The sequence below is a fragment of the Lutjanus erythropterus genome, chromosome 16, assembly GCF_056507025.1.
Source record: "Lutjanus erythropterus isolate fLutEry1 chromosome 16, fLutEry1.hap2, whole genome shotgun sequence".
Classification (NCBI taxonomy): domain Eukaryota; kingdom Metazoa; phylum Chordata; class Actinopteri; order Lutjaniformes; family Lutjanidae; genus Lutjanus; species Lutjanus erythropterus.
In genome coordinates this window covers 26,594,239-26,622,114 of record NC_139332.1, presented here as the reverse complement: position 1 = coordinate 26,622,114, position 27,876 = coordinate 26,594,239, and the positions used below count along the sequence as shown (strand labels likewise).

Below are 27,876 nucleotides of genomic sequence, written 5' to 3'. Positions count from 1 at the left end.
CGCAGCATTTGTTTTATGACCAAATACCTCCAAAACACATTTCCATCCCCTTCAGCTGTTCTTTGTGTTTGGCACTAATTAGCAAATATTAGCATGCTGACATAACTGATGACATAACTTAATATGGTGAACAAGGTAAACCTCATACTTTCTAAACATCAGCATATTAGCTTGCTGATGTTAGCACCTAGCTTAAAGCACCACTGTGCTGGAGGCTGGAATTTTCTTGTTGAAATTCACAACATCCAGCCTCAAGCTGTTCCAGGTACGCAATGAAAACTAAATAAAAGTAAATAAAAAACATGGCTGACAAATTTATCTGTTCTTTTCGCAGTTCACTACTGGGATACTTTTGTGATAAAACTAATGACATTTTCATCAGCTTCACCTGTTCTTTATGTTTGGTGCTAATGTTAGCATGCTAACACGATGCAGTGAATTTACAGTAAATCCATCCAGCGATCTCTTGTATCATATGCATGGTCAGGCCTGCTAGCGGGTGATCATTGTTACATTAGCATTGTCATTATGAGTTTATTAGCATGCTGAAAGCTGAAAAGCTATAGCCAAAAGCACCATTCTGTATAGAACACAGATGCTAACAACAAACTGAAAGGTCTTGAGGCTGACTAACACCGACTGTACATTTTACGTGTACTTTGTTGAGCTTATATAGACAAATATGCCACGCTTATGCACCACCCTTTGTTTTATGACATTTTTATTGCATGTATGCCAGTAAAAACTGTTTTAAGCTGAAAAGAAAACAAAATAACAGTTCAGCAAATAAGTTTACATACAGAAAGCAGTGGAAGAAGAAGAAGACAGCTTAATTGGAAAATCTTTTTAAAAATAGACATATATTTGCCAAGCATGGGTCATAACATTCAAATTTTGGTTTTATCTAGCAGTCATCAGAGGAAAGTGTTATAAAGTGGTGCGTTACCACCTTTACAGTTTAATTTAAAGGTTTTCATGTCTCTCTTGTATATTTCATTTAGTCTTTGATGTGCAAAACATATAAAATAAAGAAAAACAAAGTCGTACACATACATCACAGGACATTTCTGCAGAATTTATACATACATTTCAATGTGCTAAAAGCTGATGAGAGTTTTGAGTTGTAAATACTGAGCTTTTTTCAGCTTTACACTGTGAGTGAATAAGTAAATGTTGCAGTGTTCATGTGCTGGGCTGAGGTTTAGAAGTTTTTCTGCTGCTGTCAGCAGTGTTTGATATTTGCTGCGCCAGGTGCAGGTGTCGCAGGTGTGGTCAGTCGTCGTTGTTGCAGTCTGTACACAGAATCTGGTCGCGGTCGGGGAAGAAGCCGGAGCCCACCAGCGACACAGAGCAGCGCGAACACTTAAAGCACGGCTGGTGCCACTGCCGGTCCTCAAAAGAAACATACTTCCCATCTCCAAACCCTGGGAGACACAAACACAACACATGAGCAACTAATGAAGGAATGCTTTACTAGGACTGGAAAATAGAGGTTAATAACAGGCTCACAACATTGCGGAAATGACATAAATGAATGGAAGATAACATCAGCAGTTGGCAGAAGCCATAAGAAAACACTGCCAGGCAGCTCCGTCAAACTGCTGGAATTCATAGCTGCGGTCAAAAGCATCTAATTCAACTTCTTATTCAACTCTGGCATGTCAACACTGCAAAGAAAAAGATAATTAATGATCCTTGTTGAATTTGCATTGCTTGCTGGATCTCTACACAGTGTCTTTAAAGTAGCTATAAATTGTTGAGGCAGTGTCACAGTGTGAAGCTTTTCCGGACTCCAGGAAGAGTAGCTGCCGCAGTGCTGTAGCTAACTGGGATCCTAATAAACTGAACTAAATAATTTATCAAAATCAAAAGAGGTGAAAACAATGTGACAATGAGAAAGAGGTTGCTCGTAGTGATTGTTTAGCTGTGTGACACAACTTTACTTGATTCAGTCTCATCGTTGTCATAGAGTCGCTTCACAGGCAGCTGTTTTCAGAGAAAAAACGCTAAAAAATCAGTGTGCACTACCTGCTTGGCATCAAACAGCAGACAAACATGGTAACAGACTAACTGTCTAAAGAGACAGATGCTTCCTTCAGGAGTTAGTGGAGACCAAAAACGGAGATAAAAGAGATAAAGAAGATGTTGCTCCATAGCTGCTGGATATGTTTGCTAAAAAGTTCAGCATATCAACTTAAAAGGTCATATATCATTGACATTTATATACACGCTAATTTTCCACTGTTAATATGTTTCATGTAAACAACATATTCTGTTTGGATATTCCTAATTAGGCCTTATTCTGAATGTAGCATTTTCCAGTTAAGACATGTGGGATATGCCATTATTATTCAGATTTTAGGAGCAATCTTTGAACAACCAACAACTTTGGTGTGCTTTGGACGTGATATATAATGTAAGCTCAATGATGTGTGTCAATATGTTAATCGGAGTATGCATGGATGAGTGTAAATGGGAATATTAGATTTTCATTAGCCATGTAGACAGCTTAGAAGGAATATTTTCTTTTTCTAAATATGTCCAAAACCAGAATATTTTGTGCACGTAAACATAGTCATTGTTATGTGTGCTACTCATTTCTGCCCCCATCTCTCTATAAAGTCATTTTTAATTGTTAGTGGCAGGGTCCGCCACTCCTGATTAGGACCGCCTTCATACAAATGAAGAAACACTGTAGTACGTAATCCAGTGCTTATATTTGTAATTTTATCTGTTCAATATTAGCCTTGCTGATTACTGCACTCACTCTTCTGAATCACTACTGTTTTACGTTTCCGCCAGTGCAAATCAAACATTTTTGACTGCTGTTTGTTCACATCAAAAGCATCAAACTGGCCAAACACAACATGGCGTGGCCTTTATTGTGAAGTGCTTTCTTTGAACAATAGGAAGAAACTACACAACACAAGGAGAGGATATGGGCAAACATGCAAACCACACAGGAAGGATCAGAGCCTGGATTTAAAACTTGAGTCACTTGACTGCCTACACCTGCTTGCTGAAGATAATTACTACTTATAGTAGATAGTCAAGACTGACAGGAATCACGTGAGACGATAAACATCAAAAATCTGACCTGTGATGGCCGTGTTGCAGCCGGCACACTTTTTGGCGTACAGGCTGCTGAAACACTTGACACAGTACGGACTGTCTCCCTGCGAGGTGAAGGGTTGACCAGCCAGGGGGATTTTGCAGCCTGTGCAGAGGAAACACTCTTTGTGCCACACCTCGTCCTTGTAGGTCACCCCTCCTTTAGTCAGAGCCTGCAGGACACAAATACAGAAATATAGAAATATATAAGTAAAATTTGGCATAGTTAAGATCAGGTTTAGTGATGCCTGGCAACATTTTGGTACAAAGCTGCTGTTGCTGCTATAACGTCTCTGATGGGTTGTCAAATGAGTAGTCATTTAACATTTCGAACTTCTCAAATGTGAGGATTTGCTGCTCTTCTATTTTTTGTTAAAAACTGAATATCTTTGACTTTGGAGGATGTCACCTTGGGCTCTGGAATTGGAAAAGTTCTCCGCAGATTAATCAATAATGAGAATAATCGCCCCCTGCTGGCTGGCTGCAGTACAGTTCATGAACCCCGCCTCCTCCATATTAGTAGATCTTTTACCAAAGATAGTTTCTGCCATTTTAGATAGTTCTTATCACACTGATGTTTGTTAAAGTTTGGCTTTGTGGGCAGGAGCTCGATACTGTGGCTCCAACCCTGTTCACTACTGTGCAAGATGGCATTCAGGATATTTTAGCTTAATTTTTGTACAGTGTGAGGAAATAGAGTCGTGTTGTCCATTGAGACGTGTGTCAGTGACATCAACCATCACGCTGTCTGGCCTTGTTCACCTTTTTGCAGTGGCTGCACTGAGGAGCAAACCTGCCCTCGTAACACGGCACGCAGTAGTAGTTGTTGTTGTCTGGGATGAAGGCCTCCGAACCGATCGGCTTCTCACAGCCGTGACACATAAAACAGTCCTCGTGCCACGCGGAGCCACCATACTCCAACATCCTCGACCCTGTCAGAGAAACAGAGCAGAACCCGAGACGTTTGTGATTGTTTGTTGACATCCTCCCTGACATTTACAAACCTGCGTGCCACTCCTCTGATCTCTGCCCTAGTGTGCTGCGACTGTAAACTGGAATGAAATCTGATAGCGCTCGCACAAACTCTGAGACGACCAAAAGTGATGATTCAGTGTGACAGCTAAACCTGTTCTTACACAGTCCTCTTAAACTGTACAATTACGTCAGGTTAACATGCATCAAAACATCCTGACAAGCTGCAACAAAGCAACACTCGAGCTAGTAAACACGGCTACACTTTTTATTTATTGTACAGTTTTAACCATTTCACAGGCAGCTGCTTGTCCACTCCCATATATGTAAAGAAACACACGCTTCACTTCAGAGGTTTCTAAAAACTAGGAGCCAGTTATGCTTCTGAAATTGGACGTCAGATCCTTTAATCACTGGCCTTGTTTTACGACTTTTGGGGCCTGAAAGGCAGCCCAAAAGCATGACGGTGTTTTGAACTTGAACTTGGCTGCACTTTTAAGAAAGCGGCCGGGGGAGAGGGCAGCAGCAGCTTTTAAAGGCATTCCAGGCTGAACAGAAACTGAAGAAAATGACTGCTCAGTTCAGAGAAGAACTGGTGAGTTATAATATCCCACAGTACCCACAGGCCCCGGGTAATTTTCAGTCATCCGACACCGCCGCTGCACTCGTGTCGTCACAGAGCCCAGAGCTGAAAGCCCTGCTGGGAGATATTTTCAGCCGAGCAAGGAAACAATCATTCTGTCACATCTAAGCTGTCACACCCCAGATAACAAAAACTCATTTGCCTCTTTATCCCTGCAAAGACAGGGCGTGAACTTTCTCCCTGTTTCAGTGGTTACTCAAGAATCTGTCCCTAAAGAGGTTCATGAACTTGCGTGTTTTGGGGGAGAAAAATTACCTGGCATGACTATCTTATCGCAGGCGACACACTTGGAGGAGTACTCGTTGCAGTAGCAGTCGCTGCACACCAGAGCGTCGGCCTGGCTGGTGAAGGGCTCGTCTGCCAGAGAGCGGTCGCAGCGGAAACAGCGAAAACAGTGAGCGTGGTAATATCTGTTCTCATAGAAGAGCTCCTGAAAGAAGAGGAGACAGAGAGTCAAACATGATGATGTCTTATTTGTCACATTGAAATATTAAGGTAAGAGACATGCAATAATAAAACTAAATGGAAGAAAGACAAGGTGGTGTCTGTATACAATACAATATGAAAAACAGTCTCAAAGTCAGTGAAGTGCAGTCATCCACATCTGGCAGACAAGACATAATAAACAAGAGCAAGCAAAATAAACACATAAAACATGCAGAGACAAAAAAAATTGCTTAAAAAAGGTACAAAAAATGATTCTCATTGGTTTTTTTATAGAGGCTGCAACACTCGCACAAAATGCAAAAGGCTGCATTTAGTACAAATGTCTGGTTTGTCCGTTCGGAGCTGCTATAGAAACATGGTGGCCTCCACGGAAGACGATCCACTCCTTCTGTTGATATAAACAGCTCAGTCTAAGGTTATGAATACACAACTATTGTAATTTTCAGGTGAGTATACACTAATTAAATCATATTAATTCATATTTAGGTTTAGGGCCTCATAAAAAGCTTTAAATTCATGAGGTTATTTTAAAGATCGGCTCTATGTCTGATTAGAAAACAGCAGAGGAAGACAGTCACTTGATGACCGATGCAGAGAAATGAGCTTCTGGTGTGAACGGCCAGGTGTGTTCCCTTTGTAAAGATTTATGAATCATTGGGCTTTGTGTAACAACTGCAGACAGGATAGAGAAGACAGAAACTACTGAGAGACAGACTCATGCGTTGCTGATTTTGGTCTTCTTATGGGATTTGTTGTTAATGAGAAAAATATAAAAGAATGCCACATTTATCCTCAAGCAACCCCAGCAATTTACTCCAAAGTGTAAGTTAATAAAAACCCCTTGATATGTTGTTGTTCCTCACAGGGAAATTCTCTATTTTCTGCCTCCCAGCTGCTTGGAGGTCAGAGGTCACGGTCAACCACAGGATTCAGTTTCCTGCGCAAGGGCACATTAGTGTTTTGGACGTTTGCCAACATGGGAGTGTAAACCCAAAGTTTCCTACTTCATACGACACCCCACTGTCGTCCAAACAGAAGAAGAGTTAGAGAAGTTTTTTTGCATTCCCTTTTCTTCGTCATTATTTTCTTAAAATTCAGAATAACCCGTTTTTTTTTCCTAACAGCTGCTTGTGTTCCAGTTCATCTGCAGTTCAAGCAGGCTCACTGATAAATGGCCCCATTGAACGCTGGGTGAAAAACTTATTTTTGAGGCGTGGGGTTTCACAGTAAAAGAAACAACTACAGCAGAGGGACGGACGAGGATGAAGGATGAACGTTGTTATGTCTTGTGCGGAGGAGGGATGGCCAAAGCAAGCAGGAGCGTGATTTACTGCCCGTCCCTCACAGGGAGTCCATAACTCACAGGACACTGATGGCCTCATGGCGTCTGTGGGTGTTTCCTGCAGGACAGTGTTCTTAATTTTCACTAACTGAGGCTTTTGGGCATCTTAAAGGGGATTACAGACAATTTGATGTCCTGTAAGTAGAGTCATGTATTCCAGGAATGTTAGCTGGTTTGTCAAAACAGTCGGACATGTATAATTTAATTGGTGGAAGAAGTACTCCGATCATTTACTTAAGCAAAAGTAGCAGTACTGTTAGGTCTGCCCCGAATACCACGTTTGGGGATTTGAAGCATGAATAAGAATTACCTGCCGATATTCAAAGCTTTGATGAGGGGTGGCCGACACAAGCTATCATACTTTTCATGTGTGAGTGAGTGAGCGTGTGCATGCAAAGTATCTCAAATACTACTATACCAGTCAGCCTAATTTTTTTTTTTGCGCACATCCATGACTATGCACTGGAAGACCTCTTTGAGTCAGATTGAAAAACCTTGAAAACCCTTTTTTTTATGACCGTTATGCCTTTATATTTTATTATGCATTATGTTTTTAAGTCGTCCCATTCTTGTAAAGAGAATATCTCAAGAACACCTTGAGGGAATTTCTTCACACTTGGCACAAATGTCCACTTCGACTTAAAAACGAACTCATTAGAGTTTGGCGGTCAAAGGTCAAATCATAAAGGTCATTATGTTCAGCTTGATAATGATAATGATAATGTTGGCAGAAATCTCTACTGGTTGCATCCGGCAGCTGTGGTGGCATTGCAGCAGGTGCTTCACCATCTGTTGCTAGCAGGGATCTGCACTTTATATTATTGCAATATTTTGAGTCATCACCTCCAAAGTCAAATGTCAGCTTGACGACTGAGCAACTGCTGAGCAGTTACGAGCGCGTAGGGAGGGTTGAACTTGGACTCATCGCAGCCCCAGGCTCGCAGGACCACATTTGTGCAGGTGAAGCATGAAATGCTCCATTGTGAGGATGGTTTTCCACTCACAGATACTTTTCTGTGAACCTGTGTCACGTGCATGCACCTGTTTCTGATTTGAGAGGAATTTCAAACTAGTTTAACGACTGAGCTCCATTTCTCACTTTTTTCAGTATTTTGCCTCTTTTTCATTGCAGCTGATGCGACGTCACCGTCCTCTCCAGCATTCAAATACTGATTTAGATGTTAATCACCATGGCAACAGTAGTGGCTCTGAAGCCCTCCAGTCAGACCTAAATACTATAAGTACAGTCAAGGTGTTACTGGAGTGAAAGCACCTAAGTATTACTATTTAAATGTACTTAAAGTATCAAAAGGAAAAATATTTGTCATTATACTTTATGTATTGTTGATTATTGACGGTGTATTAACATGTAAGCAGCATTTTCATGCAGTAGCTGGTTGGAGTTAATAATAACTATTTTATATACTCTTGTGTAGTTCTGTGTAAAGCAATTCATCATATTGAAACAATTAGTTAATTAACAGAAAAATTACTGGCCACTATTTTTAAACTAAAAGTACCTAAATCGATCATCATTTTTGCATGAAATACTTCAAAATACTTAAAGTGGCTACAAGGAACTTTCAGATTGTGGTGATTTGGAGGCCTCTGTGGACAAAAGAGGAAGTGTTTCCACTGTCATATCAACAGAATATAACATCAAAAATATAATAATAGTATATAAAACATATAATATAATTAATCAGAATTACTTCTCCTACCGCTTCTTTTTAACTGGCTAATGTAACTCTCACTGTAACTTTGCATGGGAAAATGTAAACATAGTCTCTTTCAGTCTGCATGCCATAAATCGTTTTATTTCATTATGAAGAGAATCCAACCCGGTGGGAAGCATTAATAATAACCGTATAGAAATAGCAAGTCTTCTTGCTGGTGGTCTTGTTTGCTTATGTGGGTCATATGGAGGCATCAGTATTAAATAGAAACTGGCTCATAATCTGTAATAGATTTACTGTACTAAATCTATAAAGGCTAATTTGAATATTATGTTAACAGAGTGTGGAAGGAAACAACTCGTACATTAAACAGGATTTCAACCTTTTCAATATACTGTCTATGGCTAGTTAGCTGCACAGCTAATTGTGCTAATGTTAGCTACAGTTAGCAGTGGTTACTTAAGCAAGTGAAGCAATCCGTCCATCAGGGAACTCCATAAACAACAAGCGAGGGAAAACCACAAAACATTAACTTTACGTCTGCTTTTTCTCACAAGGATTACTTTTAAAACTTTTAGTAAGAACATCTGACTTTGTAACATTAGATATATGACAAGGGAAAGTAAAATATGCTCCTTTTAATAAAAATGATAATCAGATTAAATGACAGGGAAATTTATAAAATATTCTCATACTTTGTATATAATATCTTAACCTCTGAAACAACCATAGCTTAGCTTTAAAATAAATATCATGGTGTCACGTGTAAAAAATGAAAGTAGAAGTATAAAATGAAAATACACACTTGAAGCACAAATGAGCTTACCTTGGCATTATGACCGATGATTTCTTTACATTCCTGGCAGGTGTTGGCGTACAGGCGGTCGTAGCAGGGGATGCAGTGAGGCTGCTCCTCCACCTGGATGTATTTTCGTCCGTTCAGGGACTCGTTGCAGTTTTTGCAGTCAAAGCGGTCACTCATGATGTCTTTCTCTGGCTGAACTCCTGCGAAAACAGAGAATTCACAGGCACAGTTTAGCATTCTCTATCAGCACGAAGACAGTGCAGGAAGGAGGAGGAGGAGAAGAGAGATTAGCGAGACAGAGAGAGAAAGCAGGATGAAGGGAGGCTGACAGTTTCTGGATATACAGCTGGGAAATAAAGACCAACAGGAGAGACAGAAAGGGGATGGGAAAAAAAAACATTTTAGAGTACATTACAGCACTTTTCAAGATAGTCACTTGATAGGTTAAATGATCAGCAAAAAGTGCAGGGAAGTGCATTACGAACAGCTGTAAAAATGTGAGTTTTGAGTAACTTCTTGAACACAGATTGGTGCAGTCAGGGACGTGTTTACCAAGCACCCCAGGTTCGATGCTTAACTCCCGGAGAGTGGGAACAGATTTGTTGTCAGGGGAACGGAGGCTGTGGGAGGGAGTGCGGTGGTGGAGAAGATCTGTGAGGTAGGAAAAAGCCCGGTTGACCCTGAAGGTTAAGACAAACAACCTTAAAAAGAGTCTGTTGTGGGACAGAGTGAGTGCAGGTTCTCCAGGACTGGTGTGATGTGGGGCAGAGCGAGCAGCACAGTTGTGACAGAGTTTATGTTGGACTTTGGATGCTGCACCATAAAGAATACTATGCTAAGTTTCAGCATAAAAAAAAAACTAGAGGAATGGGGTGGGGACAAGCTGCACGTTTGATGTGGAAAAGGGGTGGAGGCTTCTGTCAAAAATTACCCCAAAGTTACAGATTTGTGGAAAGAGAGCGAGCAGAGTTATCGATGGTGAGGCAGGAGTAGTGAATGTTTTTGGAGAGGGATCTGAGACCAGTGATGATCATATCTGATTGATCACAGTTTAGTTCGGTAGCTTGATATCGAGGCAGGCTTTAAAATTTACATTTAATGGTTATCAGAGTTAAAGGGATAGTTCACCAAAAAATGAAAATACAGTCATTATCTACTCATCCTCATGCTGACTGAAGGTCCTATTTAGTTTTTAATCCACAGAAAACTTTGCAGAATCTCCCAGATAATGGAAGCTAACGGTGACCATTTTATTGCATTTTATGTTTGTTGTTGTTGTTTTTGTCACATTTACTTCCAATTGTTTGGGAGATTCTGTAACACTGTTTTCCTGTAAAACTCAAGCAGTGTTAGGAAATTGTGTAGCTGGAGGATGTCAGATGGCAAACCAGAAAAGATGTTCTCCATAATATATGATCCAGTTTCACCCAAATCTTTGAAATCTTTAAATCTTTGAAAGTTATAAAGTTGTGCTTTTGTGCAGTGAGGCCCCTAGAAACACTGTGGTGATTTTAGAAAGAAAGTGGAAGCATTTTATTAGCTCATGAACATTTTTTGTTTTTAAGGAAATGACAAACTCTAAAATAACATTAAGAATACCTACAAAATAACTTTTTTTTTTTGGTCATTGTTGGACCGGAGACTAGTGCACAGATAAGATAAAGCGCAAGACATGTGTGATAAAACACTTAAACACAGATTTTGACATCATGGGAATTTACAGTGGGAGAGAAGAATGGTCTCTGGAGAGAACAGCTTACCTAAGAGTCTGAGAGGAGGAGGAAAAAGTGGTGAAACTCCCCTCCGGAATAATTTGCAATCCTATTTAGATTAACCTTCAACATGTAAGAAATGGAGATGGTTTACTGAGAGACATTATGCTGCAGTTAACAGTTAAATATTGTTCAAAATGTTCCACATCCACAAAGGTTTTCCAGTGAGCAGAGAAAGGGCTGAATGAACACTTCAGCTCAAGAGTTATAGCTGACTTATTGTAAATCAGTCCAGTAATGATATATAACTGCTTCTCCTGTTTCATCATTACTCACTAAATAAGTGAAAGCCTATAATGTCGGTCTCTCCCTCCCCCTCGTTCTTGTGCGAAACCCCCTGTGGCGGTTTGGCATTGAGAAAGAACAACTAAACAATATTAATTGTTAGGAGCTGGTTCTCTATTTCAAAGGCTCTCCGGGGCTTTTTTCATCTGTGTTTGGGTCGCATTTAAAGGGCAATACCACTCCTTTATCTGGTTTATTCCTTTCGTCAACAACTTTCTTTAAAACGCATTCTCTTTCTCTTGTTATCGGTAACAAAAGATTTAAACTTGTAATGCCATCAATTGTTTTATCATAATTACTATGATCTTGACAGTGCATTGTATTCTATGACAGCTGTTTCCCAGGGATGAATATAACTGGCTCAGAAAATTACCAAAGCATCACCCAAAGTCACCTTTTCTTTTTCACTGAAATCATTCTACATTATCACTTTATAGACTATAGCGCCAGCTGGTTTGTCTAAACTACAAACAATTCCACCATTTCCCAGGAGACTTTTTCATTTCAGCAGAATTTCCTCCATAAGAACGACCGCACCACAGTTTCTCATAAAAATCTTTTAATCTTCTAAATCTCAGTTGCCTCATCATGGAGCTTTTTATGTCCTGCGTGCCTGACTGCAAGATGCTAAACACAACCCCACTGGGGGAAATGGGGTTGATCTCCAAAAATGAACTGTCATCTATCATCATATTTACCATGAAGAAAAACATTTAATTTTCAGCTCATCAATGACCTAATAAGTCTTGGGATACACGTGACTCAAAGTTGTTTTTGCTGAAGATTTTTTGGCCCGTCAGGAGTGAAATTGAAAGCCAGACATCAGCAAGCAAGAAATAAGAATGAGAAAACAACAGAGTCTAAATAGATAATACTCATGCATGGTTTTTATCATTATTACATTTATCATTCATCTGATGTGTCTCGTTTAAAACTGGGCTAAATTTGTGAAGTTTGATTAAATAACTGTTGTTTCAGCAGCTTTTCATCCACTATATTTCAACGTGTAGTAGCTCTTTAATGCAAAGCTAACATTGTTTGAGAGGTCTTTGTTATGACAACTTGACATTATAAAACTTAAAGAAACGTTTAGCTGTATGTTTTTGCATTACATTATAAATGGGACGTGAATATTTTCCTTGACCTCAAGTAAAAGTGGTATATTTTGGACTTGTTATATAAACATCATTAAGTGTTATTACACTGTCAAATGCTTTTATAACCTTGTCAGGAAATAATTCCCTGGACCTCAACTAAAGTGGTATACTTTGAACTTCTCATATAGACGTCATTAAATGTTAAAAGGCCAGTTTGACAAAATAAAACTAATAAAACTTTATGACTTCACCATTCGAGACCATTGTCTCTTTTGAATACATTGCAATTTTTCAGATTTATTTGCATAAATAAATCTACAAACAAAATTAAACTCAACCCGACCACAGAAAGAGACAAAACATAACAGAACAAAATGAATATCTTCTTCAACTCTTGGGTTAGATTATGATAATTAGACATTTTATTTTTAGGGTAGATCTTATTTGTTCATGGTATAATTAACATATAAATCTCTAATTATGTATGTTCATTTTTCCAGGTCTTAAATTTGTTCTATTGTTGTGAACTGTGGTTTTAGTTTTGGCGTATGTAGCTGTTTCTATGTCCTGGTCACCCGCTTCATAGCAGTCTCATGCCTTATGTTTTGAATGACACTTAATGACAACAGTCATAATCATTCAAAAAAGACTCTGTCATGTTTGTTATAGGAGTCATGACTTGATTATGACAGTGTCCTGTCAGTCTTATGCACACCCCTTCAAATTTAGTGCTACCAAAAACTGTGACTGTCCAAGTTCATCCCAGATTTGACTTGGATGTCTGCACAACTTTTGAGCGTCAGTCGTTGGTAAAATGTGATGACTTATCAGAAACGAGGTGAGGCATTTCAACAGCCTTGTTCTGAGTAAATGACTTGATTTATTGTTCGCGGAGCAGAGGAAGGACAGGTGGAAATAAAGCTGGGCACATGGACAATAACATCATCCCGTCATTATTACTGAACACAGTGAGGCATTAGCAGGGTACGTGACCCCGTGTTCTGCAGCAGCGAAGGGAAATGAGCGAGGAAATGAAGTGTGGGAGGTTAAAATACGCTCCTGTGGAACAGTTAAGACGGTACAAGCAGGGCTCAGCAAGATATATACAGTGTGGATGAAGATTATGTTCAAGTCTCCAGAGTTTGAGTATATGTTCATGCTCAGGATCATAACGTCTGGAACATGTAGAGACAGACAGACACTGAAGTATTTTACTTGGAAACGGTCGTTGTTTATAATTTTCTCCCCTATTTTGGTCACACAGTGGCTTTGACTTGTTTCTACGATGTCAGAAAAGAGGAGGTGGGTTCAACAAAGTGCAGCTGAGAAAGCGTGCAGCTCTGAAATCTCCCTGAAGGATCGAGGAATGAGCCGAGAGACTCCACTCCTCCTCCTCCTCCTCCTCTCCTCGGGGGGGAAGACGTCACCGGTTCGGCCGAGACGATGAGAAGACCCAGAGCCTGTGACAAACTGATGACGGCCACTTGTTTTCTCAGAAAAACAATTTTTGGTCACGCTTTATTTTACAGTACATTAAAAAGATGTAACAAGCCATACTTTGTATTTAATTAGAGAAAAACTAGAAATAATAGGCACTTTATTAGTCAGATTAAACCCTAATTAGACACCATACACCCAACAATACACTAAGATGTAAAAAGCCACACTTTGTATCAAATTATATACAATATGTTCATTATTAGACGACATTAGACCCTTTACTAGCCCCTTAATAGACTTTATTAGAAGGTATATAACTGTACTGTCAACTAAAAAGCCTAATAAGGGTCTAACAGTGGAAAATAATAAAAACACTTTAGTTAACAGTACAGTTCTGTTCTAATTCGTCACTAATACCCTCTAAGAAAGTCTAATAAGGGTCTTCCCTGTGTTTTTTTCAGGTACCGCGCTCCATGCTCTATAACCTCCAAGTATTTGCATCTGGTCTGTTGAGGAGTCATGTTGAAAGTGCAGTTTACATTCCTCGCGTCTGACTGCTATCAAACATTTTGTGTCTAATAACCAATGATGCAGCAATTTCAGATAAACATAAAAAAGATAAACATAGTCTGCTCTCAGTCATGTCCTAAATGCGCTGCCAGAAACAGAAACTCCCGCTCCTCCACGGCTCTTTTTCTTTCACTGCCATGTTAGCACAACCCTGAGAGGACATCCCTCATGGTGAACATCCCTCCCTGCAGATAACGGCCCCGCTTCCTCCTCAAGGGCATCACGCTAGGTCAACAAAACAAGGAGGAAAACCAAACTGAGACGAAACATCACATCCTATGTCTGTTTTCTGTCAGATTGCTGTCTGGATGGATGGTGCAACGAGCCCAGCTTCCCTCCTGAACTGTCTGAAGAGGTTCGGGTTTCTATTCTCGTCCGTCCATGTCGGCGATGAATGCTGTGATAGAACAATGGTTTTCCTTCCGCACATAGTCTTCCAGGTTTTCAGCTTTGTGCTTCTCTTCCTGAGCCACAACATCTGCGAACACATTCTGCGGTCTCCAGCTGTTGTCTGTCATCAAATTCTCCTTTAGGCGTCCGAGAGGGAATTCTTATGGGACCAGTGCCAAAACACAGCAGCACCTAATTAAAATCCATCATTGTTGAAACCAAAATTTTATGGTTCCTATAGGACAGGCCATTATAACCTTACAGTTACAGTCACAGGCTGTACACTAGTACTGCAGGGATGACATATTTTTGCAGAACAACCCAGAGGTCAGCTTCGCTCTGGTTCCCTCCACAAACCAGTGAGAGTTTTTCCACTGGATGTTGGATTAGTGTGGAAAATAAGCTCTGTGGCAAACAAAAGTTTACATGTTTTGTTCAGTGAGATAATCCTCATAAAAGAACACAGATTTTATGATTTTTGATGCACAAATGCAGTTGCCAGAAGTAACAGGCTACTTCTAGGCTATAAATGAATTACACCACGGTCAATAACTCAGCATCACTCTCACTAAATGACTTGTGTTCAGTGTGATGAGGTTGAATGTCCTGAAAATGTCTGCAGTCTTCTTTAGCCACCTGTTAGCAACCACTATTAAGGCCAATGCTCAGAAACTGAGCATTACGTATGGAGCGCTTGAATGCAAGCTGTGTGGAGAATTTTCTACATTTATGTGTATTTTTTATGTAACTTTACTTTGGACAAAAATGGGACTCATGCAAGAACATTTTCATGTTCTTATCTTAAATATCTTCTTTTTTATTCATATAAATGGCTCATACGAACATGCCGCGTCACATTCAATGAATGTAACTTGTAACTTCAGATAACTGAGTAAACTATCCACCTGTACGTTGCTGAGTGCACACGCACGAGACCCGTAAATTGGCATAATTATTGGCATGAACTCGAGTCTCTAGGGTGAAAGTTTTTCTTTAAACTTTTGAAAATAAAGGTAAAAAAATGACTTTGTTAGGTTTAGGTTAACATAAGTACTTACGTACTCAACTAAGGGAACATAACATATGAACCTCACAAAATGTAACATGTACATGCACCTGACTCCAGAAATGGCGCTGCAGTGTCATCTGAAGCACTGACCAAGCTGCTGTAATTGACGCACTGGGAGTGAGAACAGGCTGGGAAATTTGAGCAACTTGATTTTTTTTCACATTTTTAAAATCGAGCAATTTAAATATAGTTAGTGATAAATGCAATGTCTATCTTAGTTTATATACTCAGAATAAACCACACAAAGTCAGGTAGGTGATTTTTCAAATAAATTATCAGTGCTATAAAGTGGTGTTTAAATTCCAACACTAGGTTTTAAATAATCATAACACTCAAATCTTAATAGTCATTATTTGCTGCCATACATCTGGCCTAAAGGTCACAACCAACAGCAAATAAAATCTGTTCAGCAGCTGTTCATCTTCACAGCTTGCTGACTGTCTGACATTAATAGTCACTGACTCACATGTTACTCAACGGCGATTTGTTTAAGATGTGTTCACTTTACTCTTCAGGTATCTTCTTGGACCGCGCCCAACAATACTTGTCACCCCAGTTCTTCTCCTTACCGCGAGACATTAAACCAAACAGTCATCCATCCCGTCTAAGTACTCTCTCTGTAGTAGCACGGCTGCTGAAACTATTTAAGACCGCAATTCACCTTGATGAGTGGACATGTTGAATTCTTCACTGATACACCGTCTGTCCGGCTGACAGATTTACAGGAGTCGCTCGGCTCCGGGTGCTTTGTAGTGGCGGCCAAATGGCAACTGTCTCCCAGGATCGGGCCTCCTGTCTCATGTCCCTTCATGGCTCGCTGCTGTTGTTTTACTCCTCAGCAACCTGACAGCTTCTTACGACCGCAGCCAGGAACTCTGCGAGCCGTGAGAGCTGCTGCTGGGTGTCAGTGTTTATTTTCCCAGTGCAGGAATTTAGACTTGTGTCTGAGGTTTACAAACCAGATTATTCCATGATGAAAACCGCTGTCACACGTAATAAAATCTAGTGGAACAAATATGTGGGTAAGTGTTAAATCTGTCACGGCCACAAAATATTAATTCATGCTTTTACTAAACAGCCTCAGAGCCTTTTTTGGGGTGATGTTGTTACATTCCCCTTCTGAAACAGGCACCTGAATGTGAGCTGTGTAAAAACAGGTAAGTGGCTAAAAAAAAGTGGGGTTTTAGCCGTGCTGGTGGTGTGGCGTTATGGATAACAAAACCAGTCGATCGGTCAGTCGATTGCACCTTGTAGTCACATTTTTAACTGATGGTGAACACACCTACTAAAGTGTTATGGGGCGGTTACAACATCAGCTGTACTTTGTGTAATGCCAATTAGCAAACTTTAGCATGCTAACATGTTAAAATAATGGTGACAGAGATTGACGATATAAGCATGCTAACGTTGTCGTGGTAAGGCTGTTAGCATACTGATGTTAGCAATTAGCTTAAAGCAACAATGGGTCTAATACAACATTCACGCCATGTCAGCTGAACTGGAAAAACAGAAGAAAAAAAGAACTCACACTATTCCAATTTGGGAGCATTATTCCAAGATGCTAACCTTGCTGTTACATTATTTAACTAATGATGAATACACCTAGTAAAGAATTGACTGTTATAACAGGAACACAGCAGACAAAGTGGGTTTTTAGTGGTGTGACGTGCCACACATTGGTTGGTCCGATGATAAAAGCCTCAACTGTACTTTGTGTGGGGTTAATTAGCAAATGTTAGCATGCTAACATGCTAAAGAAATGGCGAATACAAGGTAAACAAAATACCTAGCCTACTACTACAGCTTGTAAGCCTAAACATTCATGTCATTCATGGCAAGACAGATGCTAACCTTGTGGTCACATCATTTAATTAGACTAAATTAGCTACGTTTGCTGTGCTGAGTATTTGAAGGGTTTGCTTAACAACTTAAATCAGATACAAACTGTGTATTGCTCATTTTGAATTAGCGTAATTGATTGTATTCATGTTAATATAGATTTTATTGAGATTTAACTGCCAATGATAGTTGCTGGTGGCTTTGCTGCCATTGTTTCCAGTGGTTTGTTGACATCATCGCTGTCAGAAATTCCCAATATCTCTAACTCGAAATACCAATTAGAGGCTGATGTGAACATTTTTTTTTACAATTCTGTTGTTTGTAATTACAGTCTAAACGATATGGCGTGATCACAGCATAAGGGCAGCCTTATAGGCCTGCTAGTGTGCCTGCAGGCCCTTATTTTCCTACAATCACTGCTTTCTTTATTGCGGGTTTACACTCATTAAAGAACTGTGTGTGCATTCAGTTAAAAAAGGAAAGCATATAACAAAGTTGGTTTTTAATTACCAGCCCGTTTTACTGTTTATTCCCCCTGAAATAGATTTACTTTAACGGCCTCTGAGGCTCAGAACAGTCCGCGTATTGTGTGACTCCTGGGTTGCATAACCTGGATTTGGGGAAGTGAATGAGAATATTGACAGCGGCACAATGCTGAGTAGACCATGCTAGGTAATAACAGAGGAGCCCTGCAGCATTGAAGGAAAAGTGACACCCTCATGGTCACATCTATAAACTGTTACAGAGGGAAAAAAAAGGAAAAAGAAAAACAAGACCGGCCTCTTATGGCCGTCAGATGACTGCGCTCCCTTTCATCCCCAGTACAAAGACGCTCAATGTGGCGTGGCTTCCTGCAGATCACAAGGCCAATTTCAGCTGCACGCACACAAATCAAAACGAACACACATTGTACATTTAGTTGTCGCTGATTAAAGATCTCCTCGGGATGGATTGCGTCTTGCTGGTCTAAACAATGACGGTATTCTGAGATACTGAGCTGGCAAATCTCTAACATCATTCTGGATACTTGAACATGAGAAATAGCTGCAGTGAAATCCTTATAAGGTCAAATCAGTGTCAAAGACTCAACCGTGTTATTTAACAACAAGGCTGTCTTCAGTTTATGTGGTATGTCATTAATCATCTGTTGAGAAAATCGGTTATTTCACTAAAACCAAAACACGACCAGTGTCATTATCCGCAGTGAAGAAGCACTCAGACCCTTAAAAGGATTGTTTAACTGGTTATAAAACAGTTTCAGTTTATTACTGGTGTCTCTGTATGACCTACATAAACAAACAAGACCATCAATGAGAAGATCGTCCACTTCTATACCCAGGATTGTCTTTGAAATCAGATGAAACGAGCCTGTGTCCTCATTTTCCCAGGCAAAGTTATAGTAAGTAGTATGTTAGTCAGTTAAAAAGAAGAAGGGGGAGATTTATATTTACACAGAGGCCTCCAAAGTCAACACAATATTAAAGTTCCTTGTGCTGTATTGGCTTTAAGTAAAAGTACCAGTGCCACATATTCACAAAATCCTACTTATGTAAAAGTTCTGACGTATCATCAGCTAAATCTAATAATAATACAGATAATATGTTTATTTAAAGAACTAAGAAGTCAGTCTTTAGAGGAACTAACAACTCAGAGACATCTGTGACAAGAGGCTCCGACTACTGTTTTAAGAGTTAACAGATTACATGTAATCAGGATTATGTAATCAACTTTTAAAAGATGAGTACAATCAATCCAGATTATAATTCAAAAAATGTGTGATTAGATGATAGTGACATTGTCAGTGATTACTTGATTTCATTTTTTTTTACATCTTTAAATTATGGCAATTTTAAAATTAAGCTTTGCAGCTTTTTTTTCATGATAACCAGTGATCTATTACTTCATTAAAATTGCATCTGATATACAGGGTTTCTTAGACAACTGTTGCACAAGAAAAGAACCCAGTGCAAAAAGGCATTTCATTTACATTAAAAAAAATACTTTGAGATGTTTTAAAAGAAATAAAGAAGCTCAGATTTTTGTGACTGCATCCAGTTTTTTTTAATATACTATACAACATTTTCAATGCTTGATTTTGAAGTAATCCAAAAATATTCTGTATTCTGATTTTTTTTTCGTAATCCAGTGGATTATATGTTTGTATTAAGTAACTCACTACATTTTAAAGTAATCTGAACCAACCCCGACTGTTTTTTGTAACTTGTCATGTCAAAATTATTTATTTATGTATGGTTTATTTGACTGGGACAGATACAGTATACACACAGACAAGCTGATGCAGCTAACCAATGCAAGTTCCTGTTTGGTTGGAAACCACTGGTTTAAACATTAACTGTATGTTGTATTTTATTAGCTCGTGTTAAGATCTTAATGTTAATGTTGAACTCTTAATCAAAAAATCTCAAATGCAGATAAATGTAGACATATAAAGTAGAATAAAACAGAAAAACCTCACACTTCTACTTAGTGCTGTTATAATAGTTAGATCCCCTCACTTGTCACTTGTTTGACATTACTGACAAATAAACTAACACGTTAAGCCTTCAGGGAATAAAGTGCTTTTAAAGACAGTGCCTGGCTTTATTCCTGCTGATCACATGGCTGCATCAAAACAAACACACAATGTCCATTTTGTTGTCTGTGATCAGAGATCTTATCCGGATGAATTGCTCATAGCTGTTTTTAAACACTGATGTTATTGTGCGATACTGAGGTGGCAGATCTATGAAATTATTCTGGATATTTAAAAGTGAAAAAGAATTTCCTTGTGAGGTCAGCTCCTTCCAGCTTCATCGAATCCAATCTTTTCACAGACATTTGTTCTTCCACAGTGAATTTAACTGAAACCATAACACGATCAGCATCGCTGGATATTATTGACACATAATCTGTAATACTGAGTCAATAATATGAGGAAATGAGGCACCTTTAAAGACAGAGTACGTGTCTGGTTTTGTTTTATGAGTCTCCAGCTGGCTGTTTGTTTATCCAGTCAAACAATGTGGGCTGCAGCTGCAGTTTCACCTCTGCTGCTGTCGGCTTAACTGACAAACAAGATCTGAGTCAGACAACAAGTAAACAAGTCACCACCGTGCCGACACCTCTGCACACAGGGACCTGGAACAGTGGCTCCAGACATGTGGGTCAGGACCCCACAAGGGGTCACAAGAGGATTACTGAGGGTCAAAATAAGAAGAAAAAATAAACCTCAGAACTTTTCTCACATTTCTTTTTAAATGCTGTATAGTTTTACATCATCTAACCTCTAAATGTTTTATTACACTTTGGTAAATACTTGATTCTGATTGGTGAAGTGCAGTACAACAGCAGTATTCTAAGGTCTGTTATTCTTTTTGTTAAATATATGGGACCATAGACTCTGGAGGAGCAATACAGTCTTTTTTAAATCAACAAAATCCTTTTTAAAACATTGATTTAGTCCTGCATTACCCTATCAGGGTTTATTTCACAAAATTAACCTGCTCACTGCATGTTAACTCTTACTTATTTTACATGCATATACTGTATTCCACTACATATAAGTATATTAATATTTTGCACTATTATTGATCATAATTGACTTCTGAAACACTTGACTTGTATATAGACTTGTATATATTCTTTATTCTTTACAATTATTTACCTTTATTTGTTCAGTTTTGTTGCCTTTGTTCCTACTCATATGTCTATTACTGTATAAATACATCAAAAGCAATAAAAAGTCAGATATTTTGTATGTGAACACATACTTGGCCAATAAAGACGATTTTGATTCAGATTTTATGGCTCTATAATTTGATCATTTCCCACTAATTTCCTTGGAAAGAAACACGTAACTGGAGAACTAATTCAGGGCCTTGACAGTTAAACATCATCTAAACTCACTTTTTTTTTATTTCTTCATTTAAGAGTCCATAAGAAGATTTGGTTACTGAGCTTTCACTCATCTCATGGTCTTCCTCAGCGGTTGGAGTTTGCTCAGTTGTCATCACATGACCTATAATAAATATGCAACATCAGTCATGTGGTAACAGTTTGTGGACAGGAAGACATGTGGTGTAAATTTATGAGGAAAAAAAGCAAGAAAGTGGACTTTTTTGTCAAATTGTTTCCCAAAAAAATCAAGAAGAAACTTTAATGCTTAATTTGTCCTTTATATTTGGTGAATTATATGTTTGCCTAAAATCAAAATTCCTCATTTTTGCATATGAGGGCATGCAGTTAATTGCACTTAAATTAACTGGAAGTGTAACAACTAAACGCTCAGGGTTTACCGTGTTCACTGCCTCAGTTTATTATGTTAGCATGCTATCATTGGTTAATTAGAATAAACATAAAGTAAAGCTGGGACTGATGGGAATGTCGTTAGTTTTTCAGGTCTTTAGTCATAAACAAAAGTCTTTTGTCCTCTAGGGCAGTGGTTTTCAAGTAGGGGTCCATACATTCATTCATTTGATTGTTTTGTATTTTATTTATAGCATGTATTTATTTAATGATTAGACTTTAAGCATAACTATATCTAACTTCTGCTCCAGGGACCCTGAATTTGTGCACATTTCATGTCATTTCATGGCAAAATAGATGTTGAGATATTTCAGTCTGGACCAAAGTGGTGCTCTGATCACATTCAGAGTCAACCACTGGTTAAAAATATATTTATAATGATGAAAAACAGCATGAAAGTATAAAGGAAGATTAAAAAGATTATAGCCTAATCAACTGTAGCCATGAAGTATCTCAAAATGAAGTATCTTGAAGTTACTTTTGGCATTGTTGTTGTTTCACTTGGATTTTCCCTGCAGGCGAACACTGACCAACACAAATAAACAGTCAGCTTGATCTTAAATACCGACAACGATTATCCAAAACAAATACACAAGTAAACATATTTTCCCATCAGCTGCCAGCTGGCACTGGACATTTCAGGGCCCGAGTGTTAATGATAACAAATGTTTGTTTTCTGTCAGACTGCTGGACCTGATGTCTGTGTTTCATGTTTACTGATGGATTTATTTGACTTTGATTCTGAGCTTCGTCTTTGTGTGGAAAGCTTCAGAAAGGCTGAGCGCTGAATTGTTTGACAAGTTATTGTAATTACTTGAGCACAAAAAAGGCAAGAACTGCAGGTCAAAGTCTACATTTTACATCTGGAGAAAGTACAGATACTTCCATTTAAAAAGGACATTTACTCCTAAAACTAAAGTACTCCAGACAAATTAGAGATTTTTTTTCTCTGACTCATTAAAGGAGTATTTAAACATTTGTTGGCATGCAAATATTTACTTTCTTAAGAGTTAGATGAGAAGATCGATGCCACTTTCATGTCTGTAAATGAAGCTACCGTTAGCTGTAGCTTAAGTTAGCTTAGCTTAGCAGGCAGGAGCAACTAGACTGGCTCTGTCCAAATATGACAAAATCTGCCTACCAAGACTAGAGCTCAATGATTAACACATTACATCTCGTTTGTTTAATCCTAATAAAAACAGAAATGTAACTACGTAGTTTTCAGGAAGTTACACCTCCTGGCTGATATTCACAAAAAATAGTTCGCTGTCACACCACAAATTGTTGTTTTTACATTTCTACTTGTGTAAAGATTAAACATACAAGATAGAGTTACTCTCTGGCTAAACATCTCCCCTGGATTTCAGTTCTTGTGCTAAGTTAAACTTATTGCCTGCTGGCTCCAGTATCACGGTTAATGCACTATTTCTTGAAAATGTTCCAAAAGTTCCCTGTTGGCAAAAGCTAGGCTAACTGTTTCTCTTTGTTTCCAGCGTTAATGCTAGTTAGCTTAAAGCGTTTTATCATTGTATATGTCTTGTGCTCTACATCACTTGGACAGCAGTAGTTATCTGGCTCAGCAATGACCAAAAAGTCATTTTGTAGGTTTTCTCAGGCTCAGATAACAAACAGGGAGTAAGGTATGGAAGTTTTCTGATGGAAAGATAGTTTTACTTGTTGTTAAAGCAGCTAACCGCTAACTACTGTTAGCACAGTTAGCTGACTCAGCCCAGGGGTACCACGCATACTTGCCAACCCTCCCAATTTTCCCAGGAGACTCACAATTTTCACTGTCATCTCCATATTTCCTCCCAGGATCATAATTCTCCTGTATCTCTCACGATTTTTCCCCTTTTCAATATCAGGACTCTGGACAGTGTGTATAAACCCTACGACCCCAAAGGTCAACTATTTCACCACAGCTGGACCAAACCAAACTCTCTAGGAAGAAAAATATGTGTGTCTTAAGGAAAGTTTTAAAGGAAAGGGTCACGCATTTTATGAAATCTGCAGCGTTAATTTTCTTTTAGGGGCAGGCCAAAAAATAAATTAATGAAAAATTAAAGTAAAAATAAAATTAAGTAAAAGTATTTAACATACAAACGCTGTTGCAGTGTACTTATTATTTGTTATTTCATTCAAAGTCACCAAAATGCAGGAAACAAAGTCTGTTAAACTGTATTTTTGAGGTTTCAGTGTTTGCAAGTATGGTGCCAAGAGCCAAATCCAGCAAGAAAACCAACTTCAAGCTGTTATTACCTGTTGTGAACCCGACCTCCATCGGTCTTGGAGACTGTTTTTAATCCCAGTTCGGCCATGTTCAGTGGGAACTCTCAGTCCGGGAAGAGCCAGCGAACATAACTGCTACTAAAAACACCAATCATCTAGCCTTAATCTCAGCAAGAAAGCAAATCACTACATTTCCTCAAATGTCAGACTGCTGCTCTAAAACTCTTCCCAGGCTGAGCAGCGGAAATGGGAAATGGAAAAGACGGTGAAGTGAGTGAGACTGAGTCATGATGAGACTCTCAGTCTGACTTTATGACCATCAGTCGCTTGACAGTCCAAAATCATCTTCCTTTGACTGTTTCATTTGTCTCTGGCTTGTCTCCAGTGATTGTACACAGACCCAACCTTCGCCCAACACAAGAATTTCAGAGGAATGTGACTGTGGTCGAAACGTGGCAAAATCGTGCGGTTCCAACTCTGAGAAGAAGAAAAAGAAGGGGAAAAAAAAGCAGAACAAAAAAAAAAAAAGTATTTTCTTCCGCCCTGTTTTCTAAAAAAAGACAAAAGTCAGGAATTCCTTTCTGTGTGAAACAAAAAAAATAATGCAACCTCACAACCCCCCTCACATGTCTTCCAGGGGTGAGTGCAACCAGAGCTGGATTGTTTCAATGGATGTATTAATTTCAGCCTAATGGATTGGAACATGATGGCGGTATGGGGATGGCGTGCGGTGATGGAAACTATGAGCGCTGCCGGAGGGGTGGGGTGGGGGGGTTGCTGAGTCTCAAGAAGAAAATTTGTAATCTCTCACGGAGACATGACATCACTCAAATTCAACGTGACTGAAAGGCTTGTTAACATGCCTCCAAATTTATAATAATAATAAAAAAATACACGATTGCACAACATAATAATGCTTTCATTCCCTAGATACGAAGACGAATGTTGTGTCCCACCCAACTCAAGTAATTGAAACATTAAAGAGAGGGATTGTTTCCTCAAAGGTCTCCTTGTTCTTCGTCTCATAAATCCTACTTGAAAAACGGGCCCGCAGCACTTATTCACAGTATCAGTTACTCTCTTTGGACCCCGTTCAGGCCCCCAACCCCCAATAACATCCACTATTTCCTCACTCTAAAGAAAGAACATCCTTTCTGGTCCATCCTGAATGTTTTGTGGGGGGGGGGGGGGTCAAATATTTGGCTTGGAAACATGCAGCTCTTGCATGATTAAGATGATCATGCTTTAACTATAGTTTGTTATTTTGGCAAATAAGGCACCCTTTTAAAAGTGGATAATAATGTCGTTACTGTTAATAGATCATTTACTTAAATAATCTGCATGGAGGGCTGCTGATTTGGGAGAAAGTGTCCCTCTGGTGCCCTTCAGTTTGGGGAAAGTTTAGACTACTTGAAGAGGTCTTAGGCTTTCAAGATGGTAGAGATCTAAAAAAAGCTTTTATTAGTTTGTGGCTATTTAAAGGGATAGTTCAGATTATTTGATGTGGGGTTGCAAGGTGCTCATTGATATTCAGTGTACCAGCAGTAGCTGGCGGTCTGCACACCCCCAGTTTTTTTATGTCACAGAACATGGGAATTGCTGGTCAACTGCTATTAGCTTGTTTGTATTATTGTGTGACCTCGGTGAATCCAAGCAATTTATTTAAAACACTTAAGTCTCACAATAATACAAATTAACTAAAAGATCAAGGCGGCGGTGGACCAATTACTCCCGTGTTCTGTGAGATAAAATGACTGATTTTGTCAATGGAAATTGGTTGGTTTGGAGAGAGTGGTATTTGGCTTATATAATGGTGGTTTTCCACTGGAAAATTTGAGGGGGGGGGGGCATGCTGACCTCCTACTACTGTAGCTAATATACTGACTATCAAGAAGTACCTCATACAACCCCACATCAAATAACCTGAACTATCCCTTTAATCATGATTAAATAGCCTAATCATGATTAAACATGATTCAATCATGATTAAAAAGCCATGAGCTAATAAAGATTGTTTAAAATTGCTGCCCCCTTGAGTGTTTCAGATTCAAAAAGTCTAAACTATGTACATCAATTATAAGTCGTTAAGATCAAATGCTGGGTTGCCAGGTTATAATTCCCACTGTCCTATTCAGTTTAGTAATGATGTAGTTACAAATGTTGGTAACAGGGGAAACCGGGGGAAATTGTAACAGAAAGAACTAGTAACACATTTCTATGATCAGAAACAAGCTAGAGTGATGACAGGAACTTTGCAATTCAATTTTATTGCTAGATTATTGTTTTAAAATTAACATTAACAATAACAGCAACTTATGCTGATATAGGTGTTTGCTAGCTAGCATATGATATTTTGTCATGGCTGCAAGAATGGGGGCAGTTGTAACACTGTGTTACAATGACCCCCAGGCCACATGGCCTAAAGTAAGCACCATGCTTGTCTGCGCTGAAATACTTTTCTGTTAGAAAATGATCATATTCCACTAAATTTAAATGTTACATTGCTTTTAACTCGATTCAAATAATTAAAATCTAGTTACCACAAGAATAGTTGTCCAAAAACTAGAAATACACTTTGGCTTTGAGTGCATTTTACAATACCTGACATCTAAAAGACTTTGAAGCATATACATATAACAATCTTAAATAACATTATTCAATTTTACAGTAGTAGCTTGATTACGTTGAACGCTCTTTTATTTGAGATACAGTGGTTTAATATGGCTGATGACAAAAGGGCCAGTCTTGTCCTCATTAGTGAAAATATATGAATTTATTATTAAGTAGTGCACATATGTGTTTCTCAAATCAAAAGATTAACTGTACATTTCATGCAGTCTATGAGTTATGAGGCAAAATGTAAAAAAGAAATGTTACAATGGCCCCCGTTCTCCCCTATTAACAAATGCAAAAGATTCTCAGCTTCTAATAAGCTATCAAGTCTGCAGTTATTATCTTATTAATAAATGGATTTTAGTCCAGATTCTCAGCAGTTTCTGGAAATAGACTACGTGGTTAATTTATCTAATAAAGTCAGCGGGAATTTTCACAACCTGGCAACCCAAACAATACACTCACTAATGGCAGTTAACTGCGCTGTAACGCTTAAGAAAATTATTTATTAACCAATCATAAAGCCATTATTAACAGCTCTATAAAGGAACCCTCATTAGTCGTTAATTTTAAGGCCCCCTTGTGTTAATTAAAAACGGGGAAATTATTATTCAAAATGCGTCCGATGCCTCAATAATGGGCCGTTTTTGCAGCAGGTGAAGACAGGTGAGGATCTGTGCAGCCTCAGAGGAGATTGTACCGCTGCAGACTCCCCAGAAAACACTTTGAACTCACTTTATCATCCACGTTTTCGCCCCACAAAGGTGAAAGCACCTATGAAATAACTTGTTTAATTGTGAACTTACCTTTGTTCGCGCACCAGCAGCCTGTGGAGATGCTCACAGGAGAGTCCCGCTCCGTCTCTGCAGGATCACAGCAGCTCGTCCGCCTGCGCTGCTCTCTCTCTCATGTATACTATGACAGATAATTAAATCCTCCTCGTGGACTCCTGCGTGCTGAGAACTCACGGGTTTCCACTGACTGAAGCATCTGTGGGTCTGGTGCGTAAAACCAAACCGTTCCTCCAAAACACCGCCCCTTTCCTCAGTCCTCCTCCGCCGCCTGTGTTTCCACTCCCTCCGTCTTCATTTCACCTTGTGGGGAGTTCAAGCTGACAGAAGGTAGACTGACTCAGTGTGTTTTTTGGATGTAATTGAATATTTTAAATATATAGCAGACTTTTGGTTTCCGGCTGCTGATGTGAAACACTTTATTATCTCTTTAAATGGAAAAATCCCTGTAATAATCTCATAACAGGAGCTATTAAATGA

General features: G+C 39.0%; 1 protein-coding gene across 1 annotated transcript; it reads right to left on the bottom strand.

Annotated features, from left to right (window-relative positions):
* Positions 1-704: 704 nt before the first annotated feature.
* LOC146313195 (four and a half LIM domains protein 3-like) lies at positions 705-27,600 on the bottom strand. The gene is made up of 6 exons (XM_084739187.1): positions 27,412-27,600; positions 9,018-9,196; positions 4,982-5,156; positions 3,874-4,043; positions 3,098-3,284; positions 705-1,424 (listed from the first exon to the last, which is right to left on the bottom strand). The coding sequence occupies exons 2-6, from the start codon at positions 9,171-9,173 to the stop codon at positions 1,273-1,275; spliced, it is 840 nt and encodes a 279-aa protein (XP_084595313.1). The 5' UTR covers positions 9,174-9,196; positions 27,412-27,600; the 3' UTR covers positions 705-1,272.
* Between the last annotated feature and the right edge of the window lie 276 nt (positions 27,601-27,876).

Excerpts from the sequence above, each read along its gene's own strand:
- LOC146313195 (XM_084739187.1), bottom strand. The coding sequence starts at position 9,173 with ATGAGTGACCGCTTTGACTGCAAAAACTGCAACGAGTCCCTGAACGGA. Across the intron at positions 4,044-4,981 it reads CGATAAGATAGTCATGCCAG|GGTCGAGGATGTTGGAGTAT; the intron begins GTAATTTTTCTC and ends TTTCTCTGACAG. Across the intron at positions 1,425-3,097 it reads CTGCAACACGGCCATCACAG|GGTTTGGAGATGGGAAGTAT; the intron begins GTCAGATTTTTG and ends TGTGTCTCCCAG.